At 41.0% G+C, this 27933-nt stretch overlaps 1 protein-coding gene and 1 long non-coding RNA gene across 2 annotated transcripts in view; one reads left to right on the top strand and one right to left on the bottom strand.

Moving 5' to 3' along the window:
• BRINP3 (BMP/retinoic acid inducible neural specific 3) overlaps nt 1-27933 on the bottom strand; it is a 111146-nt gene that overhangs the window by 33956 nt on the left and 49257 nt on the right. Inside the window, exon 5 of the mRNA XM_040565738.1 lies at nt 14459-14681. Within this exon, the coding sequence (XP_040421672.1) occupies nt 14459-14681 (223 nt within the window). The remainder of the gene's footprint in view (nt 1-14458; nt 14682-27933) is intronic.
• LOC121073792 lies at nt 25594-26253 on the top strand. Its single transcript, XR_005821938.1, has 2 exons — nt 25594-25744; nt 25864-26253. It is a non-coding gene; the product is annotated as an uncharacterized LOC121073792 (long non-coding RNA).

The raw sequence follows: 27933 nt of genomic DNA, 5'->3' as shown, positions 1-27933 counted from the left end.
AGAGAGTAAATTGTTTATGACTTAACACAGGTGAGCAGTACTAGACACTTTTATATGTCTGTGCCTATGTCAATGCATTTATATCCCAATTCCTTGATTTATAGAATCATAGAATCACAAGGTTGAAAAGGACCTACAAGATCACCTAGTCCAACTGTCTTCCTATCACCAATACCACCCACTAAGCTACTAAATCATATCTTGTAGCACCTTGTCCAAGCGCTTCTTGAACACCGCGAGGGATAGTGACTCCACCACCTCCCTGGGCAGGCCATTCCAGTGCCTGACCACTCTTTGAGAGAAAAAGGTTTTCCTGATATCCAATCTAAATCTTTCCAGATGCAACTTGTGGCCATTTCCTCGACTCCTATCATTAGTTATCTGAGAGAAGAGGCCAACCCCCTCCTCATCACAACTTCCCTTCAGGAAGCGGTAGAGTGCAATGAGGTCTCCCCTGAGCCTCCTCTTCTCCAAACTAAATAATCCCAGCTCCCTCAGCCACTCCTCCTAACACTTGTGCTCCAGACCCTTCACCGGTTTTGTTGCCCTTCACTGAACACACTCCAGGGCCTCGATGTCCTTCTTGTAGTGAGGGGGTCAAAACTTTACACAGTACTCAAGGTGCAGCCTCACCAGAGTACAGGGGGATGATCACCTCCCTGGTCCTGATGGCTACACTATTTCTAATACAGGCCAGGATGCCATTGGCCTTCTTGGCCACCTGGGCACACTGCTGGCTCATGTTCAGAAAAGCATTGATCAACACTCCCAGGTCCCTTTCCTCTTCACAGTCTTCTAGCTACTCTGCCCCAAGCCTATAGCATTACATGGGGTTGTTGTGGCCAAAGTGCAGGACCCGGCACCTGGCCTTATTAAACCTCATCCCATTCACCTCAGCCCAGCAGTCCAGCCTATCCAGATCCCTCTGAAGGGCCAACCTACCCTCAGGCAGATCGACACTACCTCCCAACTTGGTGTCTTCTGCAAACTTGCTGAGGGTACACTCAATCCCCTCATCCAGGTCATCAGTAAAGGTATTAAACAAGATAGGCCCCAGTACCGACCCCTGGGGGACACCACTTGTAACGGGATGCCAGCTGGACTTAACTCCGTTAACCAATACTCCAGCCACTTCTTTACCCAGAGAAGAGTGTACCTGTCCAGGCCACGGGCAGACAGTTTCCCCAGGAGAATACCATGGGAGACTGTGTCAGAGGCTTTGCTGAAGTCTAAGTAGACTACATCAACAGCCCTTCCCTCATCTACCAGTTTGGTCACACGATCATAGAAGGAGATGAGGTTGGACAAGCACCACCTGCCTTTCGTGAACCCATGCTGGCTGGGCCTGAACCCCTGGATGCCACACAAGTGCCGTGTGATCTCAACCAAGATGATTTGCTCCATAACCTTCCCTGGAACCAAGGTCAGGCTGACAGGCCTGTAGTTCCCTGGGTCCTCCTTACAGCCCTTCTTGTAGATGGGAGTCACATCAGCAAGCCTCCAATCTTCTGGGACCTCTCCAGATAACCAGGAGTGCTGATAGATGGTGGAAAGCAGCTTGGCAATTACTTCCACCAGCTCCCTCAGCACCCTAGAGTGGAGCTTGTCTGGTCCCATGGACTTGTGACATTCCAGATGGAGGAGCGGGTCTCTAACTTTCTCTTCCTGGATCACGGGGGGATTCTTCACCTGAATCACAGGGGACACCCAGGTCAGGGAGTGAAGTACCCTGAGGATAGCTGATCTGACTACTGAAGATAGATGTAAAGACAGCATTGAGAACCTCAGCCTTATTCTTATCCTCAGTGATCTCATTTTCTGCTGCATCAAGTAAAAGATGGAAATTTTCCTTGGTTCTTCTCTTGCTGTTAATATATTTATGAAAGGATTTCTTGTTCTCTTTTACTGCAGTGGCGAAGAGTTCAAGATGGGCTTTTGCCTTTCTAACTTCCTCTCTGCATATCTCAGCAACTTCTTTGTAGTCACCCCAAGTAGCCTGTCCTTTCTTCCAGCGGATGTAGGCTCTCTCTTTCTCCCGGAATCTCAATAAAAGTTCCCAGTTCATCCATACCAGTCTTCTTGCCCTCCAGCTTGCCTTACAGGACACAGGAACGGCCTGCTCCTGTGTCTTTAAGATTTCCTTCTTGAGGAGCGTCCAGGCTTCCTGGACCCCTTTGCCCTTCAGGAGTGACTCCCAAGGGACCCCTGCAACAAGTGACCTGAATAGGTCAAAGTCCACCCTCCGGAAGTTCAAGACAGCAGTTTTGCTAGTTACCCTTCTGACATCACCAAGAACAGGAAACTCTACAATTTCATGGTCACTCTGCCCAAGACATACCCCAACTTTCACATCTCTCACCAGTCCTTCTCTGTTAGTGAAGAGCAGGTCTAGTGGGGCACCTCCCCTGGTAGGCTCTTGAACCAGCTGTGTCAGGAAGCACACTTCTATACACTCTAAAAACCTCCTGGACTGCTTCCTCTGTGCAGTGTTATACTTCCAGCATATATCAGGGAGGATGAAGTCCCCCACGAGAAGGAGTGCTGGTGATGGTGTAACTTTTGCAAGTTGCTCATAGAATGCCTCGTCCATCTCTTCATCCTGATGAGGCGGTCTATAACAGACCCTGACAAAGATGTCACCCCTACAGGACTTCCCCCTGATCCTTATCCATAGACACTCAACTTTATCATTCCCAACCGCAAGCTCTTCAACATCAAAATACTCTTTAATATAAAGAGCAACCCTTCCTATCTTGTCTATCCCTTCTGAAAAGCCTGTAGCCATCCACCACAGTACTCCAGTTGTAGGAGTGATCCCACCATGTTTCAGTTATTGCAACTAGGTCGTAGTTAGCCTATCTCACAATCGCTTCTAGCTCCTCCTGTTTGTTGCCCATGCTGCGTGCATTGGTGTAGATGCACTTCAGATGAGATATCTGCCTCACCCCCATCTTCAGCATTGTTCCCCTAGGCACTTTTCTGGTGAGCCATTTTACCCCCTTCACCCGTCATAGCTAGTTTAAAGCTCTCTCCATGAGTCCTGCTAGCTCCTGTGCTAGGATTTGTTTCCCCCTTTCAGACAGGTGAGTTCCATCCATCGACATAAGGCCAGGGGTCAAGTAAACTGCCACATGGTCAAAGAACCCAAAGTTCCTGTCTCGATACCAGCCTCTCAGTTAATTATTCATTACCTGTGTTTTCCTAGCCCTCTCTGTGTCCTCCACCTCCCCAGAAGGAATAGAACAAAACATGACTTGCACTCCTCCTCCTTGAACTATTCGCCCTAAACCCCTGAAATCTCTTTTCATAGTTTGCAGCCTTCTCTGAGTGATTTCATCACTGCCCGCTTGAACTATGAATAATGGGTAGTAATCAGTGGGGTGAACCAGCTCCAGGAGTTTTCTAGTTATGTCCCCGCCCCAGGACCCAGGTAGACAGCACACTTCCTTACAGCTTGGGTCTGGTCTGCAAATGGGGCCCTCTGTTCCTCTGAGAAGGGAGTCGCCTACCACAACCGCCCTTCTTTCTTTCCTGGCTGAAGCAGTCTGAATGCGTGGAGTCAACTGCCTCGTCCTTGGTAACCTCTTTGGGGAACGTTCCCGTGCCTCCCCACTTACCTCCCCTTTGATGTCCAATGCTACAAATCTATTGCTTAGGGGGACCTGAGGGCGTGAGGGAAGCAGATTGGGGGGGGGGGGGGGGGGGGGGGGGGTGTCGCTCGCAATGCCGAGCAGGAACCCTCTCCCAACCCTCCCCATCCCTCAGGTCCCCCTCCTCTGCCCAACCAGGGCAGGGCAGGGTAGGGCATCCACTGCCAATTGTGGGATATCTCCCTGGCACCTTTCCCTCTGGCATACCAGAGAGCTACTCCACCAGCTGATCTCCTGCTCACAGTCCCTGATGGCCCTCAGTCTCTCAGCCTGCTCTTTCAGCTCTGCCACCATGCTGACCAGATCTTCCACCTGCTCGCACCTCACACAGGTGGTCTCCCCGCTGCCCTCCCCCGGCAACGGCAGGCTCAGGCACTCCCTGCAGCCAGAGGCCTGAACAGCCACGTCTCTGTGGAGGCCCTCCGTCTGGGTCGCCACAGTCTTTTTGGAGTGAGCTCTCTGCCTAGTGGACACCACGGTAGGTGTGGGATCTCGCAGACTGCCAAGATTTAGTGCAGAGGCCCCGCGCCCTTCCACACCAGCAGCACGCCGCTGCAGCCCCCTCCCTCTTCGTGATGGGCAGCACGCGGCACGGCCCTCCCGGGGGCTGTGTCTAGGCAGAGGGCCAGGGCGCAACCGCCGTTGCCGTGGCGGTCATCCTCTAGCGAGAGCCAGCGGGTGCGGCCTGACCAAGCCACTGTCTTGGGACGCCCCTGACGAAGCAAGGGCCCGAGGTGCGCCCTGTAAACAAATCCCCCGATTTGTTTATTTGTGAATATTTTATGATTCAGAGACTGGAAAAGCTTGTTTTCAGAGCACTGACAGGCATGACCTGCCAAGCAGAGGCCTCTTTGCCAAAATGAGGCATTGGAGCAATGAAAAGTTTTGCCTGAAATATGCTTATGTGTGGAAATAACCCGCATACACACCTCCTGTCACCAAGTCCAATCTTCATATTCCCTTTCATTCTGCAGTCATATCAAAGCTTTTGTGTGCTTTGCATTAATACTATCTTCCCACAGAGGAGACAGATTTTTGCTTCAAATATCACAGATCAGAAAACCATTTATATATACCAATTCATACCAGCCATAGCTGAGATTGGGTCCCCACTGTGACATGTGCCGTACAAACATATAGTGAGAGACCGTCTGTGTATCAGTCTGAAGAAAGACAACAGACAAAAGAGAGCAAGGAAAATATGATATTGGCAGCGTATTGTCAGCCCTGTTGTCTAAGAGGAGCACAGGCAGAGGGACTTTGGTTACTCCACAGAGGAAACCTGATGCTGGAGACTGAATATCAAGGATTATTCTTTATTATTTTTCTCACATCTTACATAATAGACCACAGATGATAAAAGACCTGCTCATTTGCTACATTTTTTACTCTTCTGGATTACATAAAGCAATGCTCAAATGTTCTCTTATTCTACAGGTGAAATCTGGAGAATACTAGAACTATCTGGACTTGTGAACAGCCTGACGCCCAGGATGATCTGAAATCCAGTATCTCATGCTTATGTGCATGCCTGACCTCCAGCTGAATTTGTGGTTTACATTAGCGTGCTTGTTGAACTTCGGGAGCACTATTTAGAATGCATCCTAGCCATCATGTCAAATGTCATGACTGCAGAGATAGACAAGCATCAGCCCAAGAGCAAACAGAAGCTGCCAAGCCAAGAAAAGTGCGCCAAGATCTATCTATATGTCAAATAATTATTTTAAAGTACAGGCTCGCATGCCTGGTGAGTCAGTGCCAGTGTTGGCTCTAATGTTATTTCTACAAGCGATTTGTGTGGAATGGTGATTAAGATATCTTTAAATTTGGCATGAGTGAAGGTCCATTACGGCATTTAGGTCACAGTCAAAACCAAAAGGCCAAGAGCAAGCTCCTCAATATCCTGGATATACACCGGAGAGCAAACATGCTGAAAACCGTATCTTTATAATAGAAATTCTGTAGCAGCTTTTTCTTAATATGCCCTTTTCTTCTTTCATACACCATGTCTATAAAATAAAATTTAATTCAAAGTTGATTTCATTTTATTATGTTAAAATTTTCAGTCTCCAGTGCTGACAGCATCAATCACGGTATAAAATTTGCCCGGAGGAGAAATATAAGTTTGGGCATTTAGGCTAGAAACAAGGGACTTGGGCATTTGGAAACAACAGAGGCAATTCACAGTGGAATGACTGTTAGCAGATCTGAAAAAAAAATGGTAGATACAGTTTCATAATGGAGAAGGGAAATTGCATCCCAATATTTCACTTCTCAGAACTGCGCTGTACAGAGGAAAGTTGTCTTTGAAAGGAATTTGGGATTTCTATTCCTCTTACCCTGTTATTCTTAGAAGAGAACTTACAAGAAAGAGTTTCACAGTAAAGTACTCATCAGTCTTCTTGAGTGAAATGTTTTCATTGAGTCATTTTATGCTGTTGGACCTCTGAATACTGTCACCTTTGAGCTATTGTCTAAGATACTGTTGTCTGAATATTCAATGTTATTATATAATATAAAGGAACATGGAATGAAGTCACATCCCTCATGCCAATGTTTTGTTCTTTTAAAGTGTAGACTGTTTGCCATTCCTCTAATAGTGGTTTGTGCTTTAGTAACATTTTAAAATCATAAGTGTCAAAACAAGGTGTAATGCAACATCCCAAAATATTATATTATATTAATCATATTACATTATTATTTTATTGGTAGAACTCCTTTCATGTCAGATGCTTCCTACTAATTTTTTTTAAACATTTTGTTACATGATGCAGGACGTTATACCTTATCTGAGACTTATGCTGCTAAAATGTGATTACCAAAGCACTATTAGAGTACTGTTGCACTAGCAAGTAGTCCATACTTTAAAAGGACAAAACATTGGCATGAGAGATGTGGCTTCAGGTACACTCTTTGCTGGGTTAAAAACTGGTTGGATGGCCAGGCCCAGAGAGTAGTGATGAATGGAGTCACCAGTGGTGTTCGCCAGGGGTCGGTGTTGGGGCCCATCCTCTTTAATATCTTTACTGATGACTTGGATGAGAGAATTGAATGCACCTTCAGTAAGTTTGCAGACGACACCAAGTTGGGGAGAACTGTTGATCTGCCGGAGGGTAGGAAGGCCCTGCAGAGGGACCTGGACAGGATGGGTCAATGGGCACAGGCCAATGGGATGAGGTTCAACATGGCTAAGTTCCAGGTCCTGCACTTCGGCCACAAAAACCCCATGCAGTGCTACAGGCCTGGGGGAAGAGTGGTTGGAAAGCTGTGCAGAGGAAAAGGTTCTGGGGGTGATGGTCAATGCTCACCTGAACATGAGCCATCAGTGTGCCCAGGTGGCCAACAAGGCCAACGGCATCCTGGCTTGTATCAGGAATAGTGCAGCCAGCAGGGGCAGGGAGATGATCATCCCCCTGTACTCTGCTCTGGTGAGGCCGCACCTCGAGTACTGTGTTCAGCTTTGGGACCCTCACTACAAGAAGGACATCGAGGCCCTGGAACATGTCCAGAGAAGGGCTACGAAGCTGGTGAAGGGCCTGGAACACAAGTCCTGTGAGGAGCAGCTGAGAGAACTGGGGTTGTTTAGTCTGGAGAAGAGGAAGCTCAGGGGAGACCTTATTGCTCTCTCCAACTACCTGAAAGGGAGTTGTGGGGAGCTGGGGGTTGGCCTTTTCTCACAGGTAACTAGTGATAGGACTAGAGGGAATGGCCTCAAGTTGCGCCAGGGGAGGTTTAGGTTGGAAATGTGGAGACATTCTTCTCGGAAATAGTAGTCTTTCTTCTCAGAAAGAACAGGTTGCCCAGGGAGGTGGTGGCATCACTGTTCCTGGGAGTGTTTAAGGAGAGGTTGGACGTGGTTCTTAGGGACATGGTTTAGTGACATTGGTGATATTGGTGGTAGGGTGATGGTTGTACTAGATGATCTTGAAAGTCTTTTCTAACCATGATTCTATGATTCATTCCATATATTGCTCATGTCATAATTTCAGAACATGGAAGCAGGCATAAGGCTGCTCTGTGACATTACTATAACCTGTCTATTAGTTTCACAGCAATTTATAAGATGATGACATTATTTTCTTCTAATGTTGTTAGTCATCAAAAATTCACAAAAGGAGTTATCGGAAGGCTTGAAAAAATGTCATGTATGGCAAGTGATTGAGAATAGCTTGTCTGAGTAGATAATAAAGTGCAACATTAGGAAACCAAAACCGAGAGAGCTTCTGAGAGTGGTTTACCCTTTTGTATATACAGCTATTACGTTATGTGTGAAAACATATCTATAAACAAAGGTTTATCCTAGATTTCCATGCTATCAGAATTATTATTTGCAGGCCTGTGTATCATATTTTTATATGTCACATTAGTTTTAAATAACTCTAATCCCCCATGCAATTAAAGGTATCACCTCAAATTGGATTGTTTTATTTCCTCTGAGGAAAGATGTGGACTTATTATTCAGTTTACTGTCAAACTGGCCTTCATTTTATCTTACATACTTTCATCTTACCACTTTCCTTTTTATATGGCATACAACTTTCAGATGTGTACATGGTGTGTTAGCTCAAATCAAAGTTTTAACTGGAGAGGGTTCCCTTACATTCAAACTTGCCAATTCCCAAATGCGGTATCTTAATGAAGTGGATCAAATAATTTTCTGGTATTTGTTGGTAATTTAAAATGTTGTACAATCTAAGTGCATTTCTCTTTGTCCTTCCTTAGAACATTTTTTTTTTTTTTAGAAATGTCACTAAGTTGTACTCTATAAAAAGGTGAACATGTCAAAAAAAAAAAAAAAGGGGATATTGCTAGTTCAATTTTGCTTCTTCAGAAGCACCATATTTAGACCCAGTCCATACAACTGAGTTTTTGCTGTCTTACACTGTCTTTCTGTAATGCAATTTTTGTCTAAAATCATTATTTACCTATCACTATTTACCAGTCCGCGAAGTGATACATAATCAGATCTTTTTCCATACATCCACTGCCACGAATATGCTTTGAAAGGAAGAACATCTTTGTGATGTATTGTGAAACATCCATGTATTGAACTTTGTGGCTTCCTTAGTGGAAAATTTTATTCCTGAATAATTCTATGCCCATGAAACAATTATACTTACAGTAAAGCAATCTAAAGTAGCTCATAACCAACTTTGGGCGGTAAGGAATTAACGCTGTGTGACATCTTGAGGGCAAAAAACATTATGGTTTTTTGTGTATTTCATTCTGAAACATTCTCATGAAAACAGGTTACAAGGCCTCCATAGTCAGAGGTTTAAAATTAGATTCTGTTATAGGTATTATAGAAAATTCAGATTTCTTAAATACTTTTTTTTCTGCATGTGGACTGTAGGGAATGCTGAAACACAAGTACCTTCTGTGAAGTGTTTTTAGAGTACTCAGGCCCTGTTGTGCTCTTAGGGCATGTGAATTTTTTACCCTGTGAAGTTCATAAATGGAAAAATGCAAATTCATGACTCATCTTTTTTTACAGCTGCCTGTGGAGCATTCTTCGGGAAATTCCAGAGCTAACTCTCTTCAAAAAGCAATTATTTCTGCAGCTCTTTGGTTTGATGCATCCATTCACCATTTCCAATGACGAACAGCTTCTAAATCTACATTAGCTCCCAAAGTATGTTTCTTTAAAAAAATAAAAAATAAAATATATATATATGTATATATAATATTAATAGTCCTTCATGAAAATAAGGACATACTTTAAATGTAAGGCAACTGAGAATGGCCTTCCCTTTAGAGATAAGAGTTCTAATATTTTAATTAAAATCTTCTTTACAAGTTATTAAACATTTTTTTCTATATTTGCCTTCAGCTTGCACTATCAGAATCAGATTTGGTTTTTGATTGTTTTCGTGGTTTTGTAAAATCCATTCTGTTAATGACTGGGCTGGAATGTTTGTATAACAAACATTAACAAAAATAATAACAATAACAATTGTTACAAACAATAACAATTACAATTGTTACAAATAACAAACAATAACAAAATTCCTCACTGTACATTATATGATGCTATGAAGCATCCATTAGTTTTAAAAATTCAAATACTGACATTTTATTCAAGATTATATGCTTTTTCTGCAATATTTTTCATAAGTCGTGTAAATTTAAAAGTTTTATTTACATGAGTTGCTCATAATCTTCAGCTGCGATTTGTAGCAGCACATTCGCATTTGTTACCATGCCAAGCAAGACGTAATTTATTCCACTGGTTTATTGTTGTGTTTATCTTACTTTTTTCTCTCCTTTTTTTTATACATATTTTTGTTTGTGTCTTTATTTAATCACAAATTGTGATGGTTAAATTTGTTCTTGAGTGTTGCTTTTTCATTATGAAGTATTTTAAACTGCATATAAATAAGGTTCATACATATAGCAATATCCTGTACAACGTTCATTCACTCTAATAAAATTAGCCAAGGAACCCATTTGAATAACCTAGAAAAAGAAGGAAACCAAGTGCTAAACTGGCACTTCTGAAGGAAGAAATGAAAGCTGCTCCCTGTCTTCAGTGTCTTTCAGTAGTGCTTAGGTATCAAGTCCACCCATGGAAAATCATTACTATTCTAATTGAAATTATATTTGGGAAAGTGAAGATTCTTTTTCTCCTTCAACACAGTTTATACTTGTTTTACACTCTTAAACATAAATCTGCCAATTTTATCATTTCAGTTCCCTAATTTGGACAGATTTAAGTGCCTGCTTGCCTTCAGCTCTGATTCATGTCAGAAGTTACACTGATAACATTTCATAGGTAAGATCACATCTCTTCCTTTGATTTTCAGCTTCTGAGTATATAGTCATTAAATTTTAAAAGAAATCTTACTGCTGTGTTAACCAAAACAGAAACTAAACCCACTTTCACTCCCCAAAACGCACTGACAAATATATAACCACAATTTAGGTGGCTGTTTTACCTCTTCCCATTGCTATATGTGAACTAGAGTGATGTATATGGACTATTAAAATGTAAAGCCAATCATGTAAAATTGATATTTCTCTATTTCCTCCATTTGTTTTGTCTTTGAAAAATGAGGAGATTCAATCCAAAGGTGACATTAACATGAGATGAAATATACACAGATCCCAGGGCAACACTTTCTCACCACATTTGAGTAAGACACTAACAGAGTCAAAAGCTTGGACTAACTTTAGGGTTGTGTCATTCCTTTTCTCAGGCTAGATATACTAGAGCACAGATACCATATGCAAACTGCTTCCAAAGATTTACAATTATTAATTAAGCATCATAGTCTCAGTACAGAAGTATGCATGATGGTGTTAGTGCAGAAATACAGTTTTACACAACACTTTGATTCCTATAGAGCAAAATATATTGAGCTGCTAGCAATGATTCAAGAACACTCTAATGTACATTTTACACCATCTACTAATTCCTGCAAAGCGAAATGTATTGTGCCACTAGCGGTGTTTCAACAATCTTCCTGTATAAAAACTGCAGCAAGATCTGGCCATCTAGTGGAATAACAATTGCTGCATACAGTGGACTCTGGCAAAGCAAACACAATAAGCATATCGTATTTCAAGGTTTTAAGGCTGATACGTAAATGCAATGAGAGCATGTCAGTAATAATCTCTTGAACCTTTTGAAACAGCAGAGCCTCAAGTTTGTGGAGGCATTAGATCACCCTGGTAGTGGTCTTTCAGAGAAAATCAAAAATTTCTCTTTCCAAATACATTTCTTTTAACCTTGTTTTTTTGTTTTTGTTTTTGTTCTTTTCCCTTACTTTCTTGGAATGGAATGTTTTATCGTTCTATCACCCCTATATGCAACATGAGAACAGATTATCCACATAGCAATTTCTGTAGAATTTCTGTAGTCCTTGTTGGTTTTGAATAGGTATTTTTCTTTGAACTTAGACAACCAGTAAATACTTCAATGGTTATTGAAGTGTATTGATTAATTCAGGTGAATTTTAAAAGTTACGCTGACCTGTGCTGTAACAATTTATAATGCAAATACATAGACTTGTGATGTATCTTGGCATGATCTGACTTTCAGAAAGAGGAATAATGATCCATTTCATGGTAATGAAAGAAAGCTTAAAATCTGTGAAGAATATCCGGAACTTAAAAAGCTTTGTAATGAGCAGAATAAAATAAAAATAGTAATCCTGTTCCCATCCTATGTGTATTCCAAAGTGCTGCAGTAAATAAGGCATTGTTCTAATTGCTAGTGCAGACTAAAAGAAAACTATTTACACATTATTCTAGTTGAAAAATACAAACTGTCTTTTAAAAAGAGACAGGCAAATGTAGTATCTTTAACTTGCAAGTTAATTGACCCTCTTCTACCATGAACAATGATGCCAGGAGATGATTCAATGCTATTTTCATTCAAGGATTAGAAAATGAATATATAAACATAATTTAGTTTCAGCATTATTTTAGCATTATGAAGGGGCTATTTTCAGGAAATATGGATAAAGTTATAAGCAATTGTGACTAACAGATTAATTGAATACCATTGCAAAAAAAAATAAAAATCAAGCAACAATTTTTTCATGTTCAGTAACAAAATTCTAAGGCCAGAAAGATGGGTATTTTCAGTAATGAATTATCACCTTGACTCTATGTAGGAGCTTCTTCAACTGTGACAAAACGATTTCTGGCAGACGACATAGATAAATCCCTATAAAACTCAGTCTTACAGAAAGTTTTCATGAATTAAATTAAACTTTTAGGACATAACTCCCAGCTTCATGAAATAGAAAGCCAGCTTTCACTTTCAACATGTTCGTTTAAAAATCTTTTGTATATATCATCTATTGACTTGTGAAATGCAATGTAAAATTAAACATTACCACAGTTGCTTTGTTTTACTCACCACCAGCGTCATGATCTTTATTAAAAACTGAAGGCTTTTTAATCTATATCTGAAAAGACAAGTATCTATAAAATAGAATTTTAAATAGTATTTATACCTCCATTAACTCTCTCTAATCTCTCTTTACATAAAACAATTCACACTTAACGCTCTATAGCAGGATCCAAACACTAATCCAAATGAGTTGTTTGGAAATCCTTTAGAAATTATTACATTTTGTTCAAATTCTCCCTTCTTGTTTCTGTTGGAGTCTTTAATATCACACAGCACATGAAGCTGTTTTTTGCTTTTACTTCTGTGTTCCCTCAAACTCAAGAAAAAGTAGTATTTAGTTTTGCTCTTTCATTCAATTCCCTTTCTGTTGAAATGCCTACTATACAGCCTGAGAGATAATTCATGTTTCTCCATTGCATTCCTTAGGATTTTCCTATTCATTTACTGCTTGCCTGTTAGCAGTTCCTTGCAAACAAACACAGCATGGTGTTTGGATTAAGTATACTGTCATCACTGTAAGTACCTGAACGCTATTCTGTCATGACCTCTGTTTGTATTCTTCCCACCATCCCTCTTTTCCCTACTGAATCCTTTATCCATCCCTGTATCTCCTTCTGAGTTATTTCTTGTTTGTTTGTTTTTCTAACCAGTTTTGGAAATTAAATCAGTTTCTTTTGGCCTTTCCTCCTCACTTCTCACTTTAAAGCTTTTTATTATCAACCATAAAAGCCTTGATGTCAGAAGGTAATTTTCCCAGATAGTCTGATGGAATCCATCCTTTGAAAATGCTCTCTTTTAGTAAATGCATCCCACTGGCTAAGTATTCCCAAACCTGCCTTTAACATTGATCTTTGAGCTATCTATTGATCATCATTATGTCATCATATTCTGGTCTCTTTCTGTAGTAACTGTATAACCTTTCTTAGTGGAATGTTTTATAGTTATGAAATGACTCCAAAAAGCAAACGTACATACATATTTTTGTTTCAAGTAGCAGATCACAAAGCAGATCACAATATGTGGGGGGGGGGGGGAAAAAAAAAAAAAAAAAAAGACATGAGAGCCATAATGGCTACCTCTTTCTGAAAGAAAGAAGGGAAAAGAGATTGGATTAGCTGTGTGCTACCAAAAGGCAAGGGGAAATTGATGGAGCTCCAGCAGAACTGAAAGAAAAGGAGAGTAAAGTACCTCTGGCAGTTCTGGAACACTGAACCTAAACTGGATTTCTTCAAAACTGATGGAGATAAGTGCTAAATTCAGGAGTCACTGGAATAAGTCCATGATGCTTTTGCTCAGAAAAATAATTTCCCTAAAAGCTCATTCATTTCAGATTTACTCTGTGTCATTTCACTAATTTCAATAAAGTAATTTTCGATCAGCAATCAACAATAACCACTTTATGTTAATATAGATTTGACTAGGTAGCTTTCAGGTTCTCTCTGTTTTTAAGCAGAGCTAAAACACATTTTCTTTCCTTAGGCATCCTTTCAAATCTAATTCGTATCTGACAAATGAGACAAGAAATCAATACTATGTAGTATACACTGTATAATGACCTGGAAAGTTCTCAAAATAGCTATGCTTTCTTCAGAATAGGTATTGAGTATTCTGTATACAATTATTTGGCACTGTTACAATTGGCCAAGTTCCACTGAAAATACAATTCTGTAAAAAAGTGGTAAACCAAATGGGATGAATCTGTATGCTCATGATATTTTTAAGTTGCCTGACAAAACACAATAGCATACAAATCAGGTTTTATTCTGATCTTTACCATCACATTTAGGAAAAGCATGAACAGAAAAATATTGAAGGCTGGGATTGTTCAACTCCTACAAAGATAAAGACTGTATGCTGTACATACACAGCATATTGTACATTCCCACTTCCATGCCATTAAGGATATTTTAGCATTAGACAATACTATGAGTTTCTCAGGTTTTCTTACCTTTGCCTTGGCATGCGGATGAGTGGCTGTTTATGGCATCTCTTACTAAGGCCAAAGAGCTTGTGAACAATTTTCTGTGCCTTGAGGAAGAGCTGCTTCATGCTGTTTTCTAGTTGCTCATAGCGACGTTGAAAATTAGAATCCATTGTCCACAAATGCATTACAGTAGATGTGTTCAAGAAATAATTCATGGGCAGCCTCTTCATAAATAATTTGAATTCATCTAAAAAAAAAAAAAAAAAAAAAAAGAGGTAAAATTTAATAGACTTTAATTATGTAGTTATTTTTACAGCAAAAATTAACTTCTTATTTGGTTGTTCTCAAACTTCAAAAATTTTCAAATGAACTTTTGCAATTTTGGAATTGAACTTTTTAACTGTTTTAAAGTAGAAAGATAGCTACATTTTTAGTAGCAATACTAGAACAAAAACATCAAATGTTGATTTTCCATATTCAGAGGGACGGAGATGAAACAAAACATTTATTTTTTGGCATAGATTTTTCTGTGATGCATTATGATTCATTGGAAGAAAAATGGTATTGAAAGGTCTTCAGGAAGGTAAAAAATGAAAAGCAAGGGGCAAAAAGGGTGATTTAATACCTAATAAGCTGGTTTTAATAATGCATTTGGAACCTCCTTGGCAATGTGTTATTCATTTTCTTGCCTTGCCTTCTTCTTTGGATAATAGCCTTCTACTATTCTCCACTTGAGGTCAACACCACTGCCCCCCTGCTGTACCTGGGTGCAAATTAAGGGTCTTAAGGAGTTGTTTGTTTCTTTTATGAAGTATTTGAAGCCTAACTCGTACCCTTCACCTCTTCCTGATCCTTTTCCTAATTTTATCTAAGATAGTGGTTCTTACCCCTATTCAAAAAGAGTATGTGTTTTTACCTTAATTATTCGATTTAATAGAAGTATTTGACAAATTCTGCTTTACCAAATGAGCAGCTCTTTGTCTTTTGGTGTAATTCTGGGAGAACCTAAGTGACAAAGTGACAATTACACCTTAGTCTCCTTGCACAACACATCCCAAGAAGTCTTGTGCTTCAAGGCGTGCACAGATGTTGTGAGAGAGGGTTTGGTTTGTTGGAAGGAGACACAGTCTCATTGGTTTGGTAGAGCCTTCCAAGCCTGAGGAGTGCATTTTCAAATTTATTAGTATCAAAAATAAATAAATAAATATATAAATAAATAAATAAGGTTAACTGAACTGTTTCAAAGTATGTCCTTTGGCAAAGCTCCGATCTGCAGTTTGTATAAATCAGCTAAGCTCTACTGACTTCAGAGGAGTGTGCTAATACACCCAGGGAGGATCAGATCCAAAAGCTGCTTTCCTGAATACCTGTTTTAATCATTAACTTCTCATTTCTCTTCTGTTCTTCTGAGACACTGGTATATTTACTTAAACTCAGTGTCATGATGACCAATAAATAAATAAATAAATAAATAAATAAAATCACAGAGGAGAGAATGTGTTCAGAATATGCCTTTTCAGTTTCCATATTTCTGTATTAATTTATTTAAGAAACACTGTCTATTTGCTGTCCTTTGCAGAATGGTAATAAGCTCTACAGCTAACAACTAATCAGATGCAGTGTTTAGAAGTGATAAGAAGGGTTTACAGTCTTTAACTTGCAACGAAAAACCATTTCCAACAAGAAAATGCTCCTTTTCCTTCCTGTAATAAACATCATCCTGTGCCCTGTATGATCATGCTAATGAGCACCACAATGCAGGTGGAGAGACAGAGATAAAATGAGCATGGTTAGATAGTGCCTTCTGAAAAAAAAAAAAAAAAAAAAAAAAAAGGAAAGGAAAGGAAAGGAAAGGAAAGATAATGTGCTCATATCTTAAACAGACACATTTCATGATCTGTGAAACTACAACATGAACTCCTACTATTGAGAGATGATTAAACTATTACATTCTAATCAACACATTATACCAGCCATTTGTGAGGATTAACAGCTAGTACTATGGTGCTGGTGGCCATACAAATTGATACTGTTAAAACATGATACCTGATACCACATATGATATGATTTCAGCACTTTCTAATTTATTTTCACATAGGTGGCTATCAAATGCACACAGAATACCATTTTTCATATTAATAACTTCAGATAATGGGAAAAATATAAAACAGATGCAGTGATTGATCAAACAAGTTTATTTAACTGTTTCATTTATAGCTGGTCATGTCTGCTTTTTGCTCCCCCCTTTCTGCAAGCTATATCTTCTTTGTATTAGTGGTGTGTAGATTGAAATGACTTACCATATTTCAGTAGCAAAGCATTAATGTAAAATATCACAATGACAGCTAACATTATTGCTGAAATCAGATGAATATCGGGCACATTTAGGCTGTAATAAATACCTAGAACTATTTAGCTTGTAACTTGGGTTCTCAGTGTTATTCAGTATCAGAGCAGGGCACACTGGTGAATGCTTTGATTAACATTCTGCAGACAGAGCAAGCAAAGACTTAGAAAAATGCAATAAGCCTCATCAAAGGACCTGACAATGCCCAGCTACAAGGAAAAAATGACGCCTGTTCTGTATGTTGGAGGAGAGCAGGACCCTTGATTCCTTTGCTCTAGATATTTTTCATATCCCTGATATGATGAATTACAAGACCTACACAAGACCATTCATGTCTATGAGATCACAGTGCACTTCTCTTTTCATTTCAGCTGAGACCGAGTGATTTTTGGAACTTTTTTCAGAATATCAAAATGTTCTGTGTTAGCTTGTTTCCTAAGATCGCTTTTGGAAAATCTTTGGAAAGATGTTGGAAGTCAACACAATTATACCAGCCTGGATTCCAAAACACTAGGTTAATGATGGTACCACAGGCTAACATCTGACCATGCAATGTAATGCTGGCAATAAAATGCCACTTCATATCACTGCACTTTCTTCTCCCATTGGCTGTTGCATAAACAGAACAAATTCAAATATTTTTTTTTCTTTTATGATATGATAGCCACTGTTTCTCCTATCGATTAAAAAAAAATTAAAATAATAAAAATTCTCTCTCTAATCTACGGGTATTACAGTGATTTTTTCCTCCCAGCCCAAGGCACTCTGTGTAAAGGCTGGGAACAATCTTGGCTTCTGCAATCAGAATAACATGAGCAGGAGGGTATAAAACAGTAGCTCATTCTGCCTTTAAGCTACAGGTTGTATCTAGGGAGGTCTCAATAATGCCCTTTAGGTAAGATCAAAATTCTTGACTCCCCTGGTAAATGTGAAAACTGCAATTTGATATGGATTTCTAATGAGATATGTATATATATGTATACAGTATTCTTTGTCTTTTTTTTTTTATGTTGGTTCTGTATTACAGCTGAAATGAATGACAATATACAAGTACATGTGAAGAAATTAAGACAAGGGCTGATCTACAGACAGTTTAGAAGAATGTAGAGCAAAATAGAGAGTTTGAAAATAATCTGTGTTTGGTGATATGTTAAGAAGGAAATTGTTTTGCAATGAAGTAAATTAATATAAATTTAAGCCATCCTCCAGAAATGTTTCTGGCGAGCCAACGCTATAGAATCATGTAATCAATTAGGTTGGAAAAGACTTTCAAGACCGTCAAGTCTAACCATCAACCTGACCTATTTAGTCCTATCATTAAACCATATTCCTCGGTGCCACATCCACACATCTCTTAAATATCTCCGGGGTAGGGACTCCACCACTTCCCTGAGCAGCCCATTCCAATGTTTGGTCACCCCAAAATTCTTCTTAATCCCAATCTAAACCTCCCCTGGTGCAACCTTAGACCATTTCTTTTCATGCTATGACTTTTCACCTGAGTAAAGAGATCGACACTTTCCTTACTGTAACCTCCTTTCAGGTAGTTGTAAGGAGCAACGAGGTCTCTCTCTCATCAGGCTCCTTTTCTCTAGACTAAACAATCCCAATTCCCTCAGCTGCTCTTCGTATGTCTTGCTTTCTAGTCCTTTCACTAGCTTTGTTGTTCTTCTTTGTACACGCTCGAGCAACTCAACATCCTTCTTATAGGGAGAGGCCCAAATCTGAACACAATATTTAAGGTGCAATCTCACCAGTGCCACATACAAAGGAACAATCACTTCCCTAGTCCTGCTGACAACACTGTTTCTGATGCAGACCATCATGCCATTGACCTTCTTGACTACATGACCTTATGTCTCACGTTCAGCCAGCTGTCAACCAGCCTCTGCAGGTCCTTTCCTGCAGGGCAACTTTCCACCCACTCTTTCCCCAACCTATGCCACTGCATAAGGTTGTTATGACCTAAATGCAGGACCTGACACTTGTTGAATGCCATGCAGTTGGACTTGGCCCATCTATCTAGCTTACCCATATCCCTTTGCAGAGCCTTCCTACCCTCAAGCAGATCAATAGTCTCACCTAATACAGCATTCACAAACTTATTGAGGGTGCATTCAATCCCGTCATCCAGATTGTTTATAAAAATGTTAAAACTATTCCCAAGACTGAGCCCTGGGGAATGCCACTGGTGACCAGCTGACAGCTGGACTGAACACTATGGCTCTTTGAGCCCAACCATCCCACCTGTTCTTCACCCACCCCAAACTATATACATCCAAGCCATGACCAGCCAGTTTTTCCAGGAGAATACTGTGGGAAACAGTGTCAAACACTTCGCTAAAATCCAGGCTGACAACATCCACAGACTTTCCCTCATCTACTAAGTGGTTATTTTGTTATAGAAGGAGATCAGGTTAGTCAGGCAGGACCTGCTTTTCATAACAACATGCTAGCTGAACCTCATCACTCAGTTGTTCTGTATGTATTGTGTGATGACATTTAAGATGATTTGCACCATAACTTTTCCTGGTACCAAGGCCAGACTGAAAGGCTTGTAGTTCCTTGGATCCTCCTTCCTGCCTTTCTCATAGATTGGTGTCACATTCACCAACCTCCAGTCAACTGGGACTTCCCTATTTTGCCAGGACTGCTTGAAAATTATTGAAAGTGGCCTGGTTCCTCTGCAGGAACAAGAGCAGTGAAGTGGTTCTGCAAGGGCACCTCAGGCAGTGGAGGAAGTCCCTTCCTCCTGATGGTCTTTATCATAACAAACTTCCATTCTTCTATGCTTTCAGTATCACTCCCTTCTGTGTGGTCTTGAGGGGTGGCTTCTGCCAGTTGGCCCACTTCAGACTGTGCTTGCAATCACCTAACTCCTCCTCAGTTTTCCTGATGTTGCACAGCCTTCTCACCACCTCCTGCAGCTCAATCACATGCTGCAGGAAATCCTCCACCTTGGGCACACCTTTTGCAGGCAGGTCTGCTGCCTGTGCCTGCCACAAGAGGAAGGTCTAGGCACTTCCAGTAGCCTGAGGTCTGCACTGCAGCCTCCCCCTTCAGCAGCTCTGGGTGGAAGCATCAGCCAGCCCTGGGGTAGGTAGAGTAAACACCCCACCTGGAGCTACAGCCATTACTCTAAGATGAGTACCCACCATCCTGTCTGGGCAACCATTACTGTAGCTTTAAGGGTCAACAAGCAGGGTGTATGGCCCTTCCCATGCACCCTTCCTCACAAATTGCTCTCTTTGTCACTCTTTGAACGCTCTGTTCACTAGAACTCCCTAGAGCTGCCTTCTGTGTGTTTGGAGTTGCGTGCCAAGGACTTGTCTGCCTCTCTGATGAGGGCTTTTAGTATTGCAAATGAAAACATAACGTTTCAGTAAATATATATTCCTGTTTAATTGTGGATTGTATAGTCCATCCTGAACTTAAGTTTCATTTCTTCAACCAATATTCAAATGTGGAAAAAGCAAAAATATTTACTGAGTTAAAAGAGCCATACAATAACTGAAAATGTATTTTGCCTGCCCAGTTTAAAAAATCTTGACTAACAGAGACATACTATTGATAATAGGCTTATGGATAAAAATTTGGACTGTAGCAGTTTTTCCATTTAAAAAAGCTCAGTAAAATTATGTCTATAGGAGAAAACCACTTTATATATCATTATTATTTCAAAATCTATCACTAGATAGCAATTGAAATGGACTATTTTATCATTTCTCTAAATGACATTTTAATGACATGCTTTCTTCCTTATTTATTCAAGAATGATAATTAAAATTCTTTGACAAACTTTATAATGAATAAAATGATGTGTGTTCATTAGTTTGATTGCATTTTTAGTTTGATAGCATTTCTGACACTGAAACTTTGTAAAATCTATGCAGCTGTCATTCATATTTATATATACATCCTCTTTTTCTACAGAGCTTAACTTGTTCTAAAGGTACTGCGATTCTGCGATCACAGTCTAGAATTGTGTAATACTTCATGGCTAAAAACTGTTATGCTTTTTCACTAACAAAACATTATAATGGGCTTAAGGCAAAGTGTCAAAAATTGACTAGTGCTTTACAAAGAAGGGTGTGATAGTATATACTACAGTATATACTATATATTATAGCCTTACATGCTAGTCCAAATGATAGTGATTTATACAAATTTGCTGAAGTGAATCCATGCTCTATGTAGCTTTGATTATGATGAGAATTACTTGTAAAAGACCTCTACTCTTTACAAAGAACTACTGCTTTGGGAAGCCATCTGCCTTCTTAAATTATAAAGATAGAATCAGAGGTTAATCCAATTTGGATGCAATCTCCAAGCCAGTCAACTTATACATCAGACCAGGTTGCTGAAGGCTTAATCCAGTTAGGTCATGGAAGCCTCTGTGGATGGAGACAGAACAACCTCTCTCCATAACTAAAGCTCAGCTGCCCTCATGAAGAAAAAGTTTCTCCAGTCTGAACCTCTCTTATCCCTGTTTTCTCTCGGCATGCAGAACCTGACTCTATCTTCTTGATCACCTCCCTGCAGGCAATGCAGCTTCTGTGGGACCCTCCAAAGCCTCCCTACCCCTGCTGAACAACCCTCTCCTCCAACAGCAGGTGCTCCAAAACTGAGCGCCCTAGGGACCTCACTGACCTTGCTCCAGTATAAGAAAGGCAACAATGCCTTTCTTATAATGGAGGACCCAAAACTGGATCACAGAATCACAGAATCACAGAATCGTCTAGGTTGGAAGAGACCTCCAAGATCATCTAGTCCAACCTCTGCCCTAACACTAACAAGTCCTCCACTAAACCATATCACTAAGGACTACATCTAAACATCTTTTAAAGACCTCCAGGGATGGTGACTCAGCCACTTCCCTGGGCAGCCCATTCCAATGCCTAACAACCCTTTCAGTAAAGAAGTTCTTCCTAATATCCAACCTAAACCTCCCCTGGCGCAACTTGAGCCCATTCCCCCTCGTCCTGTCACCAGGCACGTGGGAGAATAGACCAACCCCCACCTCTCTACAGCCGCCTTTAAGGTACCTATAGAGAGCGATGAGGTCTCCCCTGAGCCTCCTCTTCTCCAGGCTAAACAACCCCAGCTCCCTCAGCCGCTCCTCGTAAGACTTGTTCTCCAGACCCCACACCAGCTTCGTTGCCCTTCTCTGGACTCTCTCGAGCACCTCCATGTCCTTCTTGTAGTGAGGGTCCCAAAACTGAACACAGTACTCGAGGTGCGGCCTCACCAGAGCCGAGTACAGGGGGACAATCACCTCCTTAGACCTGCTGGCCACGCTGCTTCTTATGCAAGCCAGGATGCTGTTGGCCTTCTTGGCCACCTGAGCACACTGCTGGCTCATATTCAGCTGCCTATCAACCAGTACTCCCAGGTCCTTCTCGGCCAGGCAGCTTTCCAACCACTCATCTCCCAGCCTGTAGCGCTGCTTGGGGTTGTTGCGCCCCAGGTGCAGGACCCGGCACTTGGCCTTGTTGAACTTCATGCAGTTGACCTCAGCCCATCGGTCCAGCCTATCCAGATCTTCCTGCAGAGCCTTCTTTCCCTCGAGCAGATCGACACACGCACCTAACTTGGTGTCATCTGCAAACTTACTGAGGGTGCACTCGATCCCCTCATCCAGGTCATCGATAAAGATATTAAAGAGGACCGGCCCCAGCACTGAGCCTTTTCCTCATCTTTTGTAACTAAGTTTCCCCCCGCATCCAGTAAAGGATGGAGATTCTCCTTAGTCCTCCTTTTTGCGTTGATGTATTTGTAAAAACGTTTTTTGTTATCTTTAACGGCAGTAGCCAGATTGAGCTCCAGATGAGTTTTGGCCTTTCTAATTTTGTCCCTGCACAGCCTCGCAACATCCTTATAGTCCTCCTGAGTAGCCCGCCCTCTTTTCCAAAGATTATAAACCCTCCTTTTTCTCCTAAGCTCGAGCCACAACTCTCTGCTCAGCCAGGCCGGTCTAGTTCCGCGTCGGCTCATCTTTGGGCACGTGGGGACAGACCGCTCCTGAGCCGTTCAGATTTCCTTCTTGAGGAGCGCCCAGCCTTCCTGGACTCCTTTGCCCTTCAGAACCTCCTCCCAAGGGACTCTGCCAACCAGTGACCTGAACAGCTTAAAGTCAGCCCTCCGGAAGTCCAAGACAGCGGTTTTACTGGTCCCCTTCCTGACTTCGCCAAGAATAGAGAACTGAACCATTTCGTGGTCACTCTGCCCAAGACAGCTCCCAGCCACCACATGGATGCAGTATCTGAACATGGTCTAATGAGTGCTGAGCAGAGGGGGCTCCTGCCTTGATGTCCTGGCCTTGCCCCTGTTCATGACATCCAGGATGTTGCTGCACTAAGTGCTGCCAAGGCACTGTGTAGTCCCCTCCACTCACTGTACCTGGGCCCCAGGGTCTTTCCCACAGTGCTGCTCCCAGACAAGCAGGCCTAACCTTGCTTATTGCTGGAGATCTTCTTGCCCAAGTCAGGGCTTTGTATTTGTTCTTCTTGAACTTCATCAGGCTCCTGTCAGCTCACTCCTCCAGCTTGTCGAGGTTTCCGTGGGTAGCTGCCCTATTCTTGATCATGTCAGCTCATTTCTATCCCCCCACCAACCAATCCCCTCAATTTGGTATCATCTGTAAGCTTGATAAGCATGCACTCCAATGCTGCCTGCAGGTCATTGATTGAGATGTCAAACAGAAGAAGTTCTGGGATATTCTTGCAGGATTCCACTTGCTACTGTCCTTCAGGGAGGATATATGACCCAGTAATCCCACACTCTGTCTCCCACAACATTCTGGCATCCAGGTTAAGATAATGTAGTCTGGTTGGAAGGACAAATAAGTGGGTAAAAATGTGGCTGCATGGACAGGTTCCACATTAAAAGCATTATTAAAGCTGAGGTAAATAACATCTATTTTTCTTCCCTTACCCATGTATCATTATTTTATCATAGACATGATCAGGGGGTCAGACATGATTTACTCAGTCACCTTCTCCTTCATGTCTCCAGAAATGTGCTCCAAGAGGACTCAGTCCATGGTATTCCCAGTGACCAATGTGAAGCTGATCAGTCAGTCATTCCCCGGCTTAGTCTGAAAAGACTTTTTTCAAGTTAGGTGTAACCTCTCTCCAGTCATCAGGAATCTTCCCTAGTCTCCATGATCTTTCAAAACTAACAGAGTGGAGTTACAGTGATATTGTGCAGCTCTGTCAAAAGCCATAGACACAGCATGTTTATTCTCATGGACTTGTATGGACCAAATTCTCTCAAATAAGCCCTGACTCAATCCTCATCAACTGCTGGTAGTTCCTCTCCTCCTTGAGTTCCTTCAGTAAGCTCAGGGACATGGGATATTTGCTGATGAAGACCGAGGACAAAGAAGGTGCTATCTCTGCCTCATCTGTTTATGCTGAAACAAATAACTTCTAAATCACCCAGTCTATTCAGAAATAAGCCCAGGTTTTACTTGTTCAGTCTTTTATCACTAAGGTAACTATAGAATATTTTCTTGTTGCTCTTGGCATCCCTTGAAAACATAGATTCCAGGTTTTCCTATCACCATCCCTAAATGTCCGTTCTGTGTTTCTGATTTGTTTCTTGGTAGTCTGTCCCTGTTTCTATCTTCTGTATACTGCCTTTTTCCTTTGGAGCACTGTCTCATGTTCCAAGTTTAACAAAGTCGGTCCCCTGATACATCTACTTATTTTCCTGAATGGCAGGATGGACAGTTCTTGCACTTGAAGGCTGCTGTACTTAAAGCCCCATCAGATTTCCAGAGATCCCTTCTCTTCAGAGCTGCCCCTGAGGGGATCCCATCTACCATTTCCTAGAATTAGGGTCTGTTTTCCCAAAGCACAGGTGTGCAATCTGCAGCTCTCCTTTCTCACTCCTCTCTGGATCCTGAACACAACTATTTCATGGCCTCTGCAGCCAAGGTTACCGTTATCACATCCGCAAACAGCACTTTTTTGTTAATCCAGCCAATCCAGCTCTGTGTCACCTCTCTTGGCCCATCCAGTATCTGTATCAAGAAGTTATCCCTGATACTTATAAGGGCTACAAAGATGGTGAAGGGCCTAGAGGGGAGACGTACAAGGAGCGGCTGAGGTCACTTGGCCTGTTCAGCCTGGAAAAGAGGACGCTGAGGGGAGACCTCATCGCAGCCTATGGCTTCCTCACAAGGGGGAGTGGGAGGGGCAGGCGTCATTCTGTTCTCTTTAGTGACCAGTCATAGGACCCAAGAGAATGGAGTCAAGCTCCGATAGGGGAGGTTCAGGCTGGATATCAGGAAAAGGTTCTTCACCAAGAGGGTTGTCATGCACTGGAACAGACTTCCCAGGGACGTGGTCACGGCACCAAGCCAAGTTTAAGAAGTGTTTGGACTGTACTCTTAGTCATATGGTCTGAATTTTTGTGTAGACCTGTGTGGAGCTAGCAGTTGGATTCAATGATCCTTGTGGGTCCCTTTCAACTCGGGATATTCTATGATTCTATGATTCTATAGCCTCCAGAAACCTCCTTAACTGCTTGTGTCCCACAGTGTTGACCTTCCAGCAGATGTCAGGAGGATTAAAGACCCCCATGAAAACTATGATCTGCGATCCAGATACATCCTTCAGATACTAAAAGAAGGTTTCGTCTACTTTTTTACCCTGACCAGAAGGTTTGTAACACACCCATCACAATGTCACCCTTGCTGGCCTCTCCTCCAACCCTGACCAACAAGCAGGGTAAGAACCTCTGTTGTCCATCCAGTAGCAGAATTCCATACATCCAATCTGCTCCTTAACATAGAGGAAAACTATCTTCATCGTCTCTTGTCTTTCCTCATGAACACATATCCATCTTTCACAGCACTGCAGTGAGGCAAGCTGTCCCAACCTGTCTCTTCTGTTCTAATAATGTCGTACCTCTGTGACCTCATGCATAGTTCTGGTTTGTCCTACTCACTTCGTGGGGTGAGTGCATTTGATTAGACATATTTGAAGCATATCCTTTCTTCCTGTTTTATCATTACTCTTTTTACTGTCACCTGGCACAATGCATTTCAATGCAAATTTTTCCCCTGACTTAACAGGACCAAGAAGATATCCCTTGGGCCTATGCTCAACCCCCAGAACCATGAAGGCACTCCTGATATGCAACAGGTCTCCCGTGGCAGTCTTGTCAGTGCTCACATGGATGAGTAACAAGAGATAATAATAATAAATGAGCCAAATGAGCCTCAGAAGTTTCTCCTCAACATCCTTGATCAAAACCCCCAGCAAGCACCAAATCTCCCCAGAAAGCAGGTCAAGTCAACAGAAGAGGAGGAAAGGAGTCTCCAAATACCTTTCCTCTACAGGAAGGAAGGTCTCCAAATACCATTACCCACTACTTTTTGGTGCCTGCATGTGGGTACAGCCTGGCCAACTCTGATGGCTGACCTTATCTGCTGATGTTTTAAATAAACCTACTATTTTAATACAACTACTGGTTCATTTTTGCTATAGGCTAGAAACTGGGGAGAAGACTACCAATTAATTTCACACAAAAGTTAAGGAAAGCTGCTATAGCTGTTTCACAGCAAAGAAGGCTCTTAAGTAGATCTGCACAGAGCACAGAAATCCATTTTGTGATAGGATTTTTAGTATTTCAAAATCAGAATGCAACCTAAATTTCTTGAAATTTTAAGAAATTCTTCAAGTATCTCTGATTTCTCTAAAATGATATGAAAGGAACATTGAAAGGTTTTTGTGATTTACTTTGCTTTGAATCAGTCAAAATACTTCACCTTGACAGAAGAGAAATTTTACATTTATATGTCAACATTTAATTTCATGTTATATGATAAATGTTATAAAGACAGAAATGACAAAATGAATAATTATTTCAAAAATGTCAAAGTGTTTTCCTGTATTCTGGCAAAAATGTATTACTTCGTAATTACTGAAGGATTGTTTTTGTTTAAAAGAATTGCCTCAGTATTTCATAATATTTTGTAGATAACTCTTTATGCCTTCTATGTCTCAACAGTCTTCTGTTTAGATTGCCAGTTCTTCAGAGAAGAGCCTGTCCCTTATTATATCTTTACAGGACACTTAGCACAACAGACCCCAGATTTAATTGTTGGCATGTAATAAAAATAATAATAATAAATTTGCCTGTGGCTCAAGGCAACTGCATCCTCCCTGGAGTCCACAGTGATAGCTGCAATTAATGTGAAGAGCGAGACTTCTGATGGCAACAATCTCATAAACCCCAACAGCTTATTACACCTTTTACGTAACAGGACTGTATGTGAAAAAAAAAAAAAAAAAAAAAAAAAAAAAATTTTATCCTTAACAATATGACCATAGTAATATAATTACTTTCCCATAACAATGTTTTTAATTGTTACCAGGGCAATAAATATTACAACAAGTCAAATACCAGCATCAGCTACAAATTGAAACCTCAAACCACAAAGCTGTTAGTCTGAGAGCATAAAAAGCAATAGGGCCTACATTTCTAACAGTTGGATCCGGTTGCTGTTCAATAAAGTGCTGCCTCAATATTGTGTAGACATTATTAAAGAGATTTATAAAAGATATATGATTTTTAAAATAGCCCACTGTGATTCAAAAGCCTGGAGAAAACAAAGTACTAAAATGAACATATATTTGTTTTTATGTTGCAATGAATTTTAGTTGTCCGTGATACATTACTTAATTTGTCAGAGAAGTAACAGCTGTGATCCTAGAAATATATGTTTGAAACTAATCCAACTGAAGGAAGCATAAGACTGTGGCTTTAAAACCACCTATTTCTTCACAAAAAATATAGGAAAAGTAAACTTTTTCTTTTCTTTCTTTCCTTTCTCTCTTTCTTTTTCTTTTCTTCCTTCCTTCCTTCCTTCCTTCCTTCCTTCCTTCCTTCCTTCCTTCCTTCCTTCCTTCCTTCCTTCCTTCCTTTCCCTTCCTTCCTTCCTTCCTTCCTTCCTTCCTTCCTTCCTTCCTTCCTTCCTTCCTTCCTTCCTTCCTTTTCTCTAGTTTTCCAATTTATCCAGATTTAAAGGATAAATCATTTAGCTTTCCCTATAATTAAAACGCTTACCTCTCCAAAGTAAATTAACTCTTTTTTGAAATTTCTGAAGGACAAAGATAAGGAATGAAATGTATCTGCTCTG

The sequence above is a fragment of the Cygnus olor genome, chromosome 8, assembly GCF_009769625.2.
Source record: "Cygnus olor isolate bCygOlo1 chromosome 8, bCygOlo1.pri.v2, whole genome shotgun sequence".
Taxonomy (NCBI): Eukaryota; Metazoa; Chordata; class Aves; order Anseriformes; family Anatidae; genus Cygnus; species Cygnus olor.
Note: the sequence above shows the minus strand (reverse complement) of the source record. Positions and strands in the feature narration are given on the sequence as shown.